General features: G+C 41.7%; 1 protein-coding gene across 1 annotated transcript; it reads left to right on the forward strand.

The window, feature by feature from the left end:
- Positions 1-14975: 14975 nt before the first annotated feature.
- Positions 14976-15535, forward strand: LOC138904294 (uncharacterized). Its single transcript, XM_070192795.1, has 2 exons — positions 14976-15138; positions 15204-15535. The coding sequence occupies exons 1-2, from the start codon at positions 14976-14978 to the stop codon at positions 15533-15535; spliced, it is 495 nt and encodes a 164-aa protein (XP_070048896.1).
- Positions 15536-16520: the final 985 nt, after the last annotated feature.

The raw sequence follows: 16520 nt of genomic DNA on the forward strand, positions 1-16520 counted from the left end.
TTCGTAGTTGTTTAAAGGCTCAACTAAGTTTGTATGGTGTTTTAGGATTGGTTGGTATGTTTGGTTGATGTCCCGGGGGCCTCGGGTGTGTTTCGGATGCTTAACGGGATGAAATTTGGACTTAGGAGAAATCTGGTGCCTTTGCTGGTTCTGGTGTTTCGCACCTGTGGAAAAGAGACCACAGGTACGTGAGCCGCACATGCGGAGATGGAAGCGCAGATGTGAGAAGTCGAGAGTTGGCCTGGGGTTGCAGGTGCGAGGAAGTTCCGCATATGCGATGCCCACAAATGCGCAAGGCTGTTCGCAAATGTGCAAGATGCGCATAAGCGAAAGGGATGTCCGTAGGCGCGAGTGCGCAAGTACGGCCCTTTCATCGCAGGTGCGAAGGCAGATGGGGCAAGTGAGTTGCGCAGATGCGCACGTTTTCCGCACAAGCTCACCCGCAGGTGCGGAAATACCTGAGCAGTGATTAAAATCGAAGGGCTTCGCGATTTTTATCATTTTTGGCTTTGGAAACTCGGGTTAGGGCAATTTTTGAGAGCATTTTCAAGGCATTTCTTGAGGTAAGTTCCTTGTGCTTATTTTTTGTCAATAATCTTTCCTTGCCATGTATTTTTTCACCTAGTTAATGTGTATTTAAGGTAGAAATTGAAAGTTGGAAGCTAGAGATTTGGAAGTTTGAATTGTGGATTGGAGGACCATTTGGTGTTGGATTTTAGTAAATTTGACATGGGTAGACTCGTGAGTGAGTGAGCTTTCTAGTTTCGTGAATTTTGTCGGGTTTCGAGACGTGGGCCCAGGGGCCGGATTTGAGCCAATTTCGAATTTTGGCCTAATATTTGTAGTTTTTCTTATGGGATTCATTCCATTAGCGCGTATTGATGGTATTGTACTGTTTTGAATAGATTCGGGCCATTTGGAGTCGGATACTTGTGGCAAGAACGTGATATCGAGTTGATTTGAGCGGTCGAGGTAAGTGGCTTGCCTAACCCTATATCGGTGACTTCCCCCTTAGGATATCTTGATGTTATTTGGTGTGTGGGCGCCGTGTACGTGAGGTGACGAGTACGTACATGGTCTATTATTGTAAAAATCCTGTTTTTCCTTTCTAAATCATAAATTATTTTTCCTTATTAAATTGCACTAATACGTTTAATTGTGAAACTTAGACTAGAGAAACATGCGTACGTGTTTTAACTGCCTAATTGACATTATGTGCGTCATTTTTAGTTAAGTCCTTATTTGCCTTATCTGAGTCATGTATAAACTGTATAACTCGATGCCATACCTGCCATTTCATCTTACGTTGCATATTTAAATTGGGACTACAAACGTATTCTGGGAGATCCCCATGCACTGCATATTTACTTTGGAACTACGAACGTATTCCGGGAGATCCCCCTGTACTGCATATTTACTTTGGGACTACGGTGTATTCCGGGAGATCCCCCAGCACTGCATATTTACTTTGGGACTACAGACGTATTCCGGGAGATCCCCCCTGTACTGCATATTCATTTAAAACTACGGGACGGTATCCCAAGAGATTCCCCACTGTGTTTACCTTGTTCTGAGCTGAGGGCTCCCTCAACTGTTAAATTTTTGAGATTTTCTTTAACTGTGTTACCGTAAAGTTTACTTATATCTTTTACTGTTTAATTTATTATATTTACTCCGGTAGGGCCTTGACCTAACCTCGTAACTACTCGACCGAGGTTAGGCTTGGCACTTACTGGATACTATTGTGGTGTACTCATGCCCTTTCCTGCACATGTTTTCGTGTGCAGATTTAGATACGAGCTATCATCCTTGGGGTTAGTGCGTGCTGCTGATTCTAGGAGACTTCAAGGTACTTCTGCTTGCTTCCGCAGATCTTTGGAGTCCCCTTCTACTCCCTCGCATATAGATTTTCTTTATTATCTCCAGACTTTAGTATAAAGCTACATAGATTATAGCACCTTGTGACTTAGTGAAATTTCGGGTCTTGGGAAATTATTTTGTATATGCCGAGTGGTACTACTCTTGGCTATTTACAAATATGCTGTTTATCTTTAAAATGCTGTGTTTTCTTTATATTTTCTGCAATATTAAGCTTACCTAGTCTTAACGACTAGGTGCCATCACGACACCTTACGGAGGGTTAATTTGGGTCATGACATGGACTTTCTAGTTAATCCAACTCAAAGTTAGTTTTAACTTATGAGCCTTTTAATCAATATTTTCCTACTGAAAATATAATCCCATTCCAAATGGGTTTGATTTGCCAACAATTCCTTTTGTTGACTTTACACGTGGATTCAATTCTAAATTGAATTCCACAACTTAGTCAAAATTATATTCATAGACATAAATATTAATTATAATTACCAAGTACATATATATATATATATATCAACCAAGAGATTTAATTTAATTTTCCTATTCAAAATTGAAAACTTTAATTTGTTCACAATCCTCTCTGCTAGCAAAGAATATAATAATATTTCATTTGGACTAATAACTAAATTTATTTGACTAATTGTCACGACCCCAAATTCCCTCTGTAGGAGGTCGTGATGACACCTAGTCTCTAAGACTAGGTAAGCCTATAAATACGGAATAATAATAAATATCTGAAATAAATAAACTACAATTCAAATAATTACAACTCCTAAAACCCGGTAGAAATAAGTCACAAGCTTCTAAAAATTTATTCTCAATGTTTCTATGTATCAAGGTCTAAAGAAAAATAAGGAAGCAACATAAAATGATAGAAGGGGACTCCGGAGTCTGCGGACACTGGCAGATGTACCTCGAAGTCTCCGTGCGCAAGTAACTCACTGACAATCTAACCCAAATAAGGCTTGAAAACCCGATTCATCTTCATAAATGTGGTTGGAGCATTTGTCAACCCAAATGACATCACTAGGAACTCGTAATGCCTATACCGAGTCTAAAAAGCTGTCTTAGGGACATCAAATGCCCTAATCTTCAACTGATGGTAACCAGATCTCAAATCAATGTTCGAAAATACCTTGGCACCCTGAAGCTGATCAAATAAGTGTCCTTGTTAAACTGTCGATAGTCTATACACATCCGCATAGAGCCATCTTTCTTCTTTACAAATAATACTTGTGCACCCCAGGGCGAGACACTGGGTCTAATGAATCCCTGGTCAAGCAAGTCTTGTAACTGCTCTTTCAATTCTTTCAACTCTGGCGGGGCCATACGGTATGGCGGAATAGAAATGGGCTGAGTGCCCGGAACCAAATCAATATAAAAGTTAATATCTCTGTCGGGTGGCATACCCGACAGATCTGTAGGAAATACTTCTGAAAATTCACGAACAACTGATACTGAGTCCATAGAAGGGACATCCGCACTGGGATTGCAAATATAAGCCAAATAGGCTAGACACCCTTTCTCTACCATACGCCGAGCTTTCATATAAGAAATAACCCTACTGGCAGAATGGCCAGGAGTTCCTTTCCACTTTAACCGAGGTAACCCTGGCATAGCTAGGGTCACTATCTTGGTATGACAATCCAATATAGCATGTAAGGATAGAGCCAATCCATACCCAAGATGACATCAAAATCTACCATATCAAGAAGTAGAAGATCCATACTAGTCTCAAGATTACCAATAGTAACCACACACGAATGATAGACATGATCTACTACAACAGAGTCTCCCACCGGTGTAGATACACACACAGAAGCACTTAGAGAATCACAAGGCACAACCAAATATGAAGCAAAATAGGAGGACACATAGGAATAAGTAGATCATGGAGAAAATAGAACTGAAGCATCTCTATGGAAAACTAGAATAATACCTGTGATCACTGCATCAGATGACTCAGCCTCAGGCCTAGCTGGAAAAGCATAAAATCGAGGCTGGGCCCCACCACTCTGAACTGCATCTCTGGGACGGCCTCTAACTGGCTGGCCTCCACCTCTAGTGGTCTGACCTCCACCTCTAATGGCCTGACCTCCACCTCTAGCTGTCTGACCCCTACCTCTAGCTGGATGAGCAGGCGGTAAAGCAACCAGTGCCGGTATGATGGCACGAGAATCCTGCCAAGATCTATTACTCACCAATCTAGGGCAATACCTCCTGATGTGACCAATCTTCCCACACTCATAACACCCATCCTGATGCCGTGGCTGCTGAAGCTAAAGTTGAAGCTGACCCAAATGGGTCGGATAACCACTGTAATAACTCTGGAGTGGTGGTGAACTGATAGGAGCTGAATGTGCACTGAATACTGGCTGCCCAGAGTAAGGCATAATAGGACTGTGACTCCCTGAAGCACCGGGAGATACATGGAGTGTTGAATGAAACGGTCTGGGAGGATGACCCCTACCAAAATTACCTCTGCCTCCAGACGAGGCACCACTGTAACTACCGAACTGACGAGGCCTCTTATCAGACCCTTGCCCTCTTTCTTGTTCAAGAACCATCTCAATCCTCCTTGCGACATTAGCAGCCGCCTGAAAAGAAATCTCACTTCTGGTCTCCTTGGCCATCTAAAGTCTGATAGGGTGAGTGAGTTCCTCAATAAACCTCCTCACTCTCTCTCCCTCCGTAGGTGGTAAAAGGAGAGCATGACGGGCCAAATCCACAAAACGGGACTCATACTGAGCAACAGTCATACTGCCTTGTTGTAGACACTCAAATTACTTGCGGAATTCCTCTCTTAGTGTGATAGGGAGGAATTTCTCCAGAAATAGCCGAGAGAACTACTCCCAGGTAAGTGCAGGTGATCCGACTGTTCGGGTCAATATGTAATCTCTCCACCACCTCTTGGCGGAACCCGTCATCCGGAATACAGCAAAATAAACTCCATTGATCTCAACTATACCCATGTTCCGCAGCACCTCATGGCAGCGTTCAAGATAATCTTATGGGTCCTCAGAAGGTGTACCACTGAAGTAAATTGGAAAGAGCTTAGTAAACTTATCCAGTCTCAATAAGGCCTCAAAATACATGGCGGGCCTATCACCGGTCTGTGCCGCAACAACAGGCTGAACTACCCTCACTAGCGGGGTTGCTGGAGCCTGATTCTAGGGAGCCATCTGCTCCAGAGCGGGAGTAGTGGGAGTTTGTGCTCCTCCCCTAGCCTGTGAGACGACTGGTGCCAATGGAAATGTACCATTCTGGGCGTCCTGAAGTACTGGAGTGGCTATGAATCTTTCCGGGACCTGAACTGGTCCAATTGGTACATTCTGAACTGGAACCTCCTCCTGAATGTCTACCTGAGGTTCTAATATTTCATTCGACATTCGACATCCGACATCCGGTCACTATTTGAACTTAAACTTTTAATTTTTCATCAAAATTCCATATCTCGGGCTAGGGACCTCGGAATTTAATTCCGGGCATATGCCCAAGTCCCAATTCACGATACGGACCTACCGGAACAGTCCAAACACTGATCTGAGTCCGTTTGCTCAAAATGTTGACCAAAGTCAACTCAATTGAGTTTTAAAGCTCTAATTCATACTTTAATCACATAAAAACATTCTACAAAATTGTACGGACTGCGCACGCAAGTTGAGGAATGATAAATAGTGCTTTTCGAGGTCTTAGAACACAAAATTAATTATTAAATTTAAAGACGATATTTTGGGTCATCACATTCTACACCTCTAAAACAAACGTTCGTCCTCGAACGAAATTAGAAAAAGTATCTTCTGGTGAATAAGTGTGGATAACGGCTGCTTATATAATGCTCGGTCTCCCAAGTCACCTCCTCGACCGGATGACCCCTCCACTGATCCTTCACAAAAGAAATGTTCTTTGACCTCAGCTTTCGAACCTGCCTATCTAAAATAGTCATTGGTTCCTCAACATAAGATAGATCCTTGTCCAACTGAACCAAATGGAAGTCTAACATATGAGACGGATCGTCGTGATATTTCCGAAGCGTAGAAACATGGAATACTGGATGAACTGCAAAGAGACTAGGTTGTCACAACCCAACTGGAGGGTCATGACTAGTACCTGGATACCAAGTTTATCACGACCCAACTGGAGGGTCATGACTAGCACCCGGGCCATACTTGCCGAGCACCAACGTACATTTTATCTAACCTTCCTTATTATCTTTAAGGGCCGACAAGATCAATATAAATGGTAGACATGGATCATGAACATCCAACAATGAAAGATAATGTCATGAACATACATAACATGGGACGACAAGACTGTCAAGAAACTATATATAAGGTACGAGCTACCATGAGTCGACACCTGTCTATGAGCCTCTAAAGGAACATAAGTTCTACAACATTGCCGGAACAGGGCCCCGACATACCCATAATGTCTATATAAAAAATGCATACCAAAACCACGGCAAGTCCGGAGAAGGGATCTCGCCAATAACCGCTGAACTGGACAGCCTACTGTGGTGGGGGAGCTGCGTCTACCCGTCTATCAGGACCTGCAGCACGACATGCAGCGTCCACAAATAAAAGGGACGTCAATACGAATAAAGTACTAAGTATGTAAGGCAGGAAAGCATAAGTAAGAACAATAATGTAAACAGGGATAGGGAATATACAACCTGTGACATCTGGGTACCTTTGAGGGCTACTGACATGAAATACATGATACATACATATATATACATAAACTTTTAAAACATACGCCTTTGTGGGCATCACCATCATCATATCATACCCGGCCGTAATAGGCTCGGTAAAACGTACCCGGCCTTCATAGGGCTCGGTAGAATCATACCCGGCCACGTGGAGCTCGGTAAAACCCAACTGATCAGTGGTTGCACAATAGGTGCCATACCCGGCCGACTATAGCGCGGCTCGGTAGAGTAAAATAGATACATATATATGATGCATGCTGGACTCATTGGAATCACATTTTGAACCTTTCGGAGTGACGTAAGGTCGGTATCCTTCGTACACATTATTAGGATTAACTCTTCATCAAGAATCTTATAAGAATCAGGAACTACCAACAACATTGATAATATAAGAATAAGAGAAGTAACATCAATATCAATCGTTTCATAAGAAGGGCAGCAATGTAAGTACTGCTAGCTTCTAAGAGTAGAGTATCTTTGGGAGCTCGTTCATTACATTATGTACAATTGGAGTCGTGCAAAAGAATGAAGGGGATAGCCTCACATACCTTGTATATACTGCCCAACCTCAAGCTATGCAAATGTCACGACTCCTTAGTCTACAATAAGAGAAATGACACTATCATTATCGTTTAAGCGTCGTAACTATTATGTATCGACCGCAACCTATTTTACGATGAAACGGACAGCACCTTCCCTATTTATATGACTTCACACAAGTCAATACAATCACCAAACAGCCCAAACAACATCATTAATAATCATATTGAGCCTCCCAAAATAGTCCACCAACCAACAACATTACTACCAAGCCTTTCGATATATATTTCACAAGTTCTAGCTTCAACGACTTAGCCGCAACTTGGATAATCTTAAATATATATATATATATATATATATATATATATATAGAGTAAGAGGTTCCTTACCTTTAAACAGAAATAACAACTCCAATTTGACCTTAATTTTCCAAGGAATATCTCTCCAATTCTGCCACAAGTACAAGGAAGCGAAACTAGCAATCAATTCGGGTTTTTCGGCACTAGAATTACTTTAGAAGACTTGAAATCACCTAGGGTTGATATTAAAAACTTGAAGGAGTATTTACAGAACATAAAACACTTAAAACAACCTCCCACACGAGCTGGAACAACACAAAAATCAGCAACAACAAGAAGAACAAGAAACTTACTAGCGCCACGGGATTCCCGACACTTGATTTGTGTTGTTTGCCCTTTGTTTGGGTCTTGGATCATGAGAGAACCTTGAGAGAGTGTTTTTAGGGTTCTAAGGTCTGAATATACTGAAAAATAATGACTTAAAACGGGGTTGAGGTATCTTATATATATCCATATGTCTTAAACCGCCTATGTGGGCCCCATAGAGAGCTGCTTGGCGCACTCTCACGAAAGCGCAAATATCTCTCTATTCCGAGATCGTATCGACAAACGGTTTAATGAATTGGAAACTAGACTCATAGATATTCAATTTGATAGGTAGATCACCCAATAATTCCAAGTATATTGGGAGAAAAATGTAGTAACATTTGACCTAATGTTTAAGTAAAATTATAAACGTAAGTTGCGACAACTTTTATCGACTTTGTTTCATAACTCGCTTGACTTCAAGACTTATGATACGGATATTATATGATTCAAATACATTAAAACATAACCTCTTGGGACAATTAATCACCTCTAGTGTTACCCGAAAATACGGGTTACAACATCCTTGATTCGTTTAATTTCTAATACTTGTTAACCACTCTTATACACCCTTGTATCGTTTAAGACCAATAGGATTAACTTCTTATCATCTCAAAGATAATCTCTTCTTGAATTTACGTCGACTAACTTATGGCGTGATCTAAGGTACGCAAATTTAGGTTGTAACACCCTCTTCCCCTTAGGAATATTCGTCCTCGAATGTAAGGGTTTATGGGGTGTCTAACTCATCGTGGATTCCGACGGAAATTTCCGGCTGAGCTTCCCCTATAAAATGGACACTAGCCAAACTTGCAAGCAGTTAAACCCAACCTATGGCCTTACAAGACTATACAAAGCATTATGGATATGTACATTATCTGCATATCCCCATTTTGTATTTTAAAAAAAGTATTCACAAGCTATTGCTTATCTCATAGAGCCGTTCCACCTTATAATGCGTCCTTCTTTCCCCTGGCATCCTCGTTATCTTCACTCTGGAATAGGTAAGGGTATTTAGACTTCATCTCCTCTTCTGCTTCCCATGTCATTTCTTCTATATTCTTGTTCCTCCATAATACTTTGACAGAAGCTATGTCCTTTATTCTCAGCTTGCGGACTTGTCGATCTAATATAGCCACTGGCACTTCATCATATGATAGATCCTCTGTAACTTGTACATCTTTGATAGGGACGACCCGAGAAGGGTCTCCAATACATTTCCTCAACATAGATACATGGAATACCAGGTGTACAAATTCCAATTCGGATGGCAATTCTAACTCATAAGCAACCTGTCCAATTCGTCGAAGAATTTTGTACGGCCCAATATACCGCGGACTCAACTTACCCTTCTTCCCAAAATGCATAACACCCTTCATCGGCGAGATCTTCAGGAAAACCCAATCACCAACCTCAAATTCCAGATCACGACGTCGGACATCGGAATAAGACTTTTGCCTGCTTTGTGCCGTCCTCAGTCGCTCTTGTATCACTTTCACCTTCTCAATGGCTTGGTGAATCAAATCTTGCCCATATAATTCTGTCTCACCGACTTCAAATCATCCAACTGGTGATCTATATCTCCTCACGTACAGTGCCTCATACGGGGCCATTTTAATACTGGAATGGTAGCTATTATTGTAGGCGAATTCTATAAGTGCCAGATGGTCATCCCAATTCCCCTTGAAATCTAGAACATATGCTCGTAGCATATCTTCAAGCGTCTGAATGGTACGTTCAGCCTGTCCGTCAGTCTGCGGATGGAATGCAGTGCTGAGATTTACTTGTGTGCCTAAACCCTTCTGAAAAGACCTCCAAAAGTTAGCCGTAAATTGAGCTCCTCGGTCTGATATAATAGATACCGGCACACCATGAAGCCTAACAATCTCCTTGATATACAACTTCGCATAATCTTCAGCCGTGTAAGTTGTCTTAACTGGCAGAAAATGGGCAGATTTTGTAAGTCGATGAACTATCACCCAGATGGAGTCAAACTTATGATAAGATCGAGGTAATCCAATAATGAAGTCCATATTAATAACCTCCCATTTCTAGGTCGGAATCTCTATATTCTGAATCAATCCACTAGGTTTCTGATGCTCGATCTTTACTTGTTGACAATTAGGACACTGAGCTACAAATTCTGCAATAGACTCCTTCATGTTATCTCACAAATACTGCTCCTTAACGTCATGATACATCTTTGTCAAGCCGGGATGGATAGAATATCGGGACTGATGAATATCAATCATAATCTTCTCTCGTAACCCTGCCACACTAGGCACACATAATCGGCCCTGGTATCTCAGTGTCCCATCTCCTCCGATCTTGAAAGTTGTAATCTTACACTGCTGAATTCCCTCTCTCAATCTTACTAAGGTAGGATCTTCATATTGTCGTGCTTTTACCTCGGTTACCAAAGATGATTCTGCTGTATTCTGTACAGTAACACCTCCGTCATCAGAGTCCAACAATCTGATTCTCATATTGGTCAGCTGGTGAAGCTCTTTGGTCAACCCTTGTCTACCTGCCTCAATATGTATTAAGCTTCCCATTGACTTATGGCTGAGAGCATCTGCCACAACATTGGCTTTACCGGGATGGTACAATATCTCGACGTCGTAGTTTTTTAGTAATTCAAGCCACCTACGTTACCTCAAATTCAACTCCTTCTGCTTGAAGATGTATTGTAAACTCATGTGATCCGTGTAGATGTCAATATGGACACCGTATAAGTAGTGTCACCATATCTTCAAATCATATATTACTGCAGCCAATTCCAAATCATGAGTCGGGTAATTCTTTTCATGCTTCTCTAATTGTCTTGACGCGTAAGCAATCACCTTCCCACGTTGCATCAATACGCACCCCAAACCTATACCTGAGGCATCACAATATACCACATAACCTTCTGTTCCTTCTGGGAGAGTGAGCACTGGCGCGAATGTCAATCGATTCTTTAGATCCTGAAAACTATGTTCACAAGCATCAGACCACTGGAACTTGGTAGTTTTCTGTGTTAACTTAGTCAATGGTGCCGATATAGAGGAAAACCCTTCTACAAACTGCCTATAATATCCTGCTAGCCCCAGGAAGCTGCGGACTTCTGACGGTGTTGTAGGTCTCGGCCAATTCTTCACTGTATCGATCTTCTGAGTGTCGACACTAATACCCTTATCAGATATCACATGGCCAAGGAATGCTACTGAATTCAGCAAGAATTCATATTTAGAGAGCTTAGCATATAACTAATGATCCTGAAGGGTCTGGGCATAAGCCTGAATACGGGAAATATCCATGCCCTCTACCAAGGAGGCTGTTGTGCACTCATTTATCAGATGTGGTCCCAACCCGTTCACGAACAGTGCACCCTATCACTCATCTCTACCACCATATAGGGAGTATACCTTGCTAAAGAATCAAACTGTATACTATACTCTCGTACACTCATATTACCCTGTCGAAGGTTCAAGAACTTATCAGCTCTAGCTCGTCGTATCTCAGCTGGCAAGTAGTGATGAAGAAAGGCCTCAGAAAATTCCTTCCACACGGCTGGAGGAGCGTTCGAACCCCTAGATCTCTCCTAACTATCATACCATAAAATTGCTAAATCCCGTAACCGATAAGAAGCCAACTCTACTGCCTCCGTATCACTAGCATGCATAACCCGCAATGTACAATGAACCTGATCAATAAATGTTTGCGGGTCCTCCTTGGGGTCTGATCCGGTAAACACTGGAGGGTCTAGATTAATAAAATCACGAACTCTCGCACTAACCGGTTTATCAGCAGCACCGGTATTCTGCCTCTGAGCCTGAGCAGCTACCAAGCTAGTCAACAATTGAACCGCACTGCGCATATCGTGGTCTGTAGTGCCAGACGGAGGAACTAGATGTACTGGGTGCCTCCTAATATCCTCTGGAGGAGACAGAGAGGTATGAGATGGCATCTCACTCTGAGGCTCACTTTGGCCTGCTATGGCTGGAGGCACCTGAATGTTACCCTCTCCCACAGCTGTATCAAGCCGTTTACTAATCGCTTGCTTCCTAGTCGAAGGCATCGCTAAAAGAAAACAAGGTGAATATTAGATATGAACACTTACGACTCAACTCTACGCACGATCTAGATTCAGGAAGAAGGTAACAACCCTAGATGTCACGTAGCCTCCTGATTATAAATGTGGCGCGCTACACATCCATAATCAAAACTCTACTAGACACGGCTCATAGACAACCCCTAGGACAGACTTGCTCTGATACCAAGTTTGTCACGACCCAACTGGAGGGTCATGACTAGCACCCGGGCCATACTTGCCGAGCACCAACGTACATTTTATCTAACCTTCCTTATTATCTTTAAGGGCCGACAAGATCAATATAAATGGTAGACATGGATCATGAACATCCAACAATGAAAGATAATGTCATGAACATACATAACATGGGACGACAAGACTGTCAAGAAACTATATATAAGGTACGAGCTACCATGAGTCGACACCTGTCTATGAGCCTCTAAAAGAACATAAGTGCTACAACATTGCCGGAACAGGGCCCCGACATACCCATAAGGTCTATAACAAAAATGCATACCAAGACCACGGCAAGTCCGGAGAAGGGATCTCGCCAATAACCGCTGAACTGGACAGCCTACTGTGGTGGGGAGCTGCGTCTACCCGTCTATCAGGACCTGCAGCACGACATGCAGCGTCCGCAAATAAAAGGGATGTCAGTACGAATAAAGTACTGAGTATGTAAGGCAGGAAAGTATAAGTAAGAACAGTAATGTAAACAGGGATAGGGAATATACAACCTGTGACATCTGGGTACCTCTGAGGGCTACTGACATGAAACACATGATACATACATATATATACATAAACTTTTAAAACATACGCCTTTGTGGGCATCACCATCATCATATCGTACCCGGCCGTAATAGGCTCGGTAAAACGTACCCGGCCATCATAGGGCTCGGTAGAATCATACCCGGCCACGTGAAGCTCGGTAAAACCCAACTGATCAGTGGTTGCACAATAGGTGCCATACCCGGCCGACTATAGCGCAGCTCGGTAGAGTAAAATAGATACATATATATGATGCATGCTGGACTCATTGGAATCACATTTTGAACCTTTCGGAGTGACGTAAGGTCGGTATCCTTCGTACACGTTATTAAGATTAACTCTTCATCAAGAATCTTATAAGAATCAGGAACTACCAACAACATTGATAATATAAGAATAAGAGAAGTAACATCAATATCAATCGTTTCATAAGAAGGGCAACAATGTAAGTACTGCTAGCTTCTAAGAGTAGAGTATCTTTGGGAGCTCGTTCATTACATTATGTACAATTGGAGTCGTGCAAAAGAATGAAGGGGATAGCCTCACATACCTTGTATATACTAACCAACCTCAAGCTATGCAAATGTCACGACTCCTTAGTCTAAAATAAGAGAAATGACACTATCATTATCGTTTAAGCGTCGTAACTATTATGTATCGACCGCAACCTATTTTACGATGAAACGGACAGCACCTTCCCTATTTATATGACTTCACACAAGTCAATACAATCACCAAACAGCCCAAACAACATCATTAATAATCATATTGAGCCTCCCAAAATAGTCCACCAACCAACAACATTACTACCAAGCCTTTCGATATATATTTCACAAGTTCTAGCTTCAACGACTTAGCCGCAACTTGGATAATCTTAAATATATATATATATATATATATATATATATATAGAGTAAGAGGTTACTTACCTTTAAACAGAAATAACAACTCCAATTTGACCTTAATTTTCCAAGGAATATCTCTCCAATTCTGCCACAAGTACAAGGAAGCGAAACTAGCAATCAATTCGGGTTTTTCGGCACTAGAATTACTTTAGAAGACTTGAAATCACCTAGGGTTGATATTAAAAACTTGAAGGAGTATTTACAGAACATAAAACACTTAAAACAACCTCCCACACGAGCTGGAACAACACAAAAATCAGCAACAACAAGAAGAACAAGAAACTTACTAGCGCCACGGGATTCCCGATACTTGATTTGTGTTGTTTGCCCTTTGTTTGGGTCTTGGATCATGAGAGAACCTTGAGAGAGTGTTTTTAGGGTTCTAAGGTCTGAATATACTGAAAAATAATGACTTAAAACGGGGTTGAGGTATCTTATATATATCCATATGTCTTAAACCGCCTATGTGGGCCCCATAGAGAGCTGCTTGGCGCACTCTCACGAAAGCGCGAATATCTCTCTATTCCGAGATCGTATCGACAAACGGTTTAATGCATTGGAAACTAGACTCATAGATATTCAATTTGATAGGTAGATCACCCAATAATTCCAAGTATATTGGGAGAAAAATATAGTAACATTTTACCTAAAGTTTAAGTAAAATTATAAACGTAAGTTGCGACAACTTTTATCGACTTTGTTTCATAACTCGCTTGACTTCAAGACTTATGATACGGATATTATATGATTCAAATACATTAAAACATGACCTCTCGGGACAATTAATCACCTCTAGTGTTACCCGAAAATACGGGTTACAACATCCTTGATTCGTTTAACTTCTAATACTTGTTAACCACTCTTATACACCCTTGTATCGTTTAAGACCAATAGGATTAACTTCTTATCATCTCAAAGATAATATCTTCTTGGATTTACGTCGACTAACTTACGGCGTGATCTAAGGTATGTGAATTTAGGTTGTAACATAGGTGGTAGTGCAAGTTTATAATCCACCTCTCCAACTCTTTCAAGAATCTCAAAAGGCCCAATATTCCTAGGGCTCAACTTGCCATTCTTACCGAACCTCATCACACCCTTCATAGGCGAAACCCGGAGCAATACCCGCTCACCAGCCATGAATGCAACATCACGAACCTTCCGATTCGCATAATTCTTCTATCTAGATTGTGTTGTACGAAGTCGATCCTGAATCAACTTAACCTTTTCCAAGGCATCCTGAACTAAGTGTATACCCAATAGAAAAGCCTCGCCCGGTTCGAACCAACCCACTGGAGACCGGCACCGCCTACCATACAAAGCCTCACACAGAGCCATCTGAATGCTTGGGAACAAATGCTATTGATGAGACAGGTAGTTCCAGGTCTAGGGAATTCCTCAACATCAAACCTCCAGTTTTCATAAGGTCCAAAATGGCTGAGGATCCGCAAAACTTGATTGATGATGTTCAGAAGATATTTCAAGAGATGCATGCTACAAACACTAAGGCAGCAGAGCTTGCTATGTACCAGCTGAAGGTTGTTGCTAACACTTGGTATGAAACATTGGAAGAGTCCCGAGGGGAGGATGCGACAGGTGTGACTAGGAAGGAGTTTGCAGACGCATTTCTTGGGCATATCTACTCATTGAGGTCTTGAAAGCTAAGGCTTTAGTGTTTGAGATACTCAAACAAAATGAGATGAGTGTGAACGAGTACTACCTCAAGTTCGTCTCTCTGGCCAAGTATGCTCAGGAAATGGTACGTGATATGAGTGCCAGAGTTGTGTTGGGGCTTTCAGATGACTTATTTACTGATGCTAATATAGCTGCTCATAACAATGACATGACCATTACTAAGATGGTTGCCTTTGTTCAAGGGAAAAAAGACAGGTTGAAGGAAGAAGTGCGGCTAAAGAGAGAGAAGGACATGGAATTCAGCAAGAGAGCTAAGACTGCAGGAAATTTCAGCCAAGGGGGGATCTCAAGGATTTAGTAATCGCCAGTTCTTTAGGAAACCAAAATCAGGACTTGCTCCATCTTCAACTAGTGCACCAGTTCAGTGGTCCATGTTTAGCAAAAATAACCAGAATATCAGAGCCGCAGACTCACAGTCACATGCTAGTGTGGGCTACAGAGTCCCTGATTACCCTATTTGCATCACGTGTGGTAAAAGGCACCTAGGGGTGTGTCATTTAGGCATAAATGGTTGCATTGGGTATGGTCAGTAGAGCCACTTCTTGAGGGATTATCCATCAGCAAGGCAGAATAATAAAGACAATGATTAAGATTGAGATAATGATTTGATTGTGGTTGATTTCATTGGGTGAGATGGCCTAGCCGATTGGGCTGTGATCGGACTCTGTACTAAAATCACGGTGTTATGTCGGTGCTAATGATCTCCCAACCAAAAATATATATATTATATCCGTATTTTGAAAATTGTTAAGTTTTAAACTTTGCATTTGGATGTTGTTGATTGTTACTTGTTGTTTCCATAGTTTTCCTCCCTTCTTTTATTGGCGTTCTATTTCGAATTGGGACATTTAGCTATACATACTAGTACTATTCCACATGTACTAACATCCCTTTTGTCGGGGGTGCTGCATCTTCAACGGATGCATGTGGTTCATCATTGAGCGGTCTTGATCCTCGATAGCAGTTACTCCCTACTCAGTAGGTTTTGGTGAGCCCTACTCTGTTCCGGGCTTTATGTCATTTGACGTTGTATATTGTACTTTGAGGTATAGCCGAGGCCTTATCGCCGGCACTTTCATTCTTCACTTCTATTGTACTTAGAGCCTCCGTAGACAGCTTGTGGGTGGTGTCCTGTGTTGGGAATGGAACTAGAAGTGTTGGTATTAGGAAAATCTATTTTTCATCATATCTAGAAACTTGTAATATTTTGGAAATCATAAATGAATATCATTTGAGTAATGGAAAAGAAATGTGGAACACTTGACTCTTCTCAGGTCTATCAA

This window comes from Nicotiana tomentosiformis, chromosome 2 (genome assembly GCF_000390325.3).
Source record: "Nicotiana tomentosiformis chromosome 2, ASM39032v3, whole genome shotgun sequence".
Classification (NCBI taxonomy): Eukaryota; Viridiplantae; Streptophyta; class Magnoliopsida; order Solanales; family Solanaceae; genus Nicotiana; species Nicotiana tomentosiformis.

What these genes read in the sequence shown, in the direction of transcription:
- LOC138904294 (XM_070192795.1), top strand. Translation starts at nt 14,976, where the DNA reads ATGGCTGAGGATCCGCAAAACTTGATTGATGATGTTCAGAAGATATTT. An exon ending in CCGAGGGGAGGATGCGACAG is followed by an intron (nt 15,139 to 15,203) that starts GTGTGACTAGGA and finishes AGGTCTTGAAAG; the next exon opens with CTAAGGCTTTAGTGTTTGAG.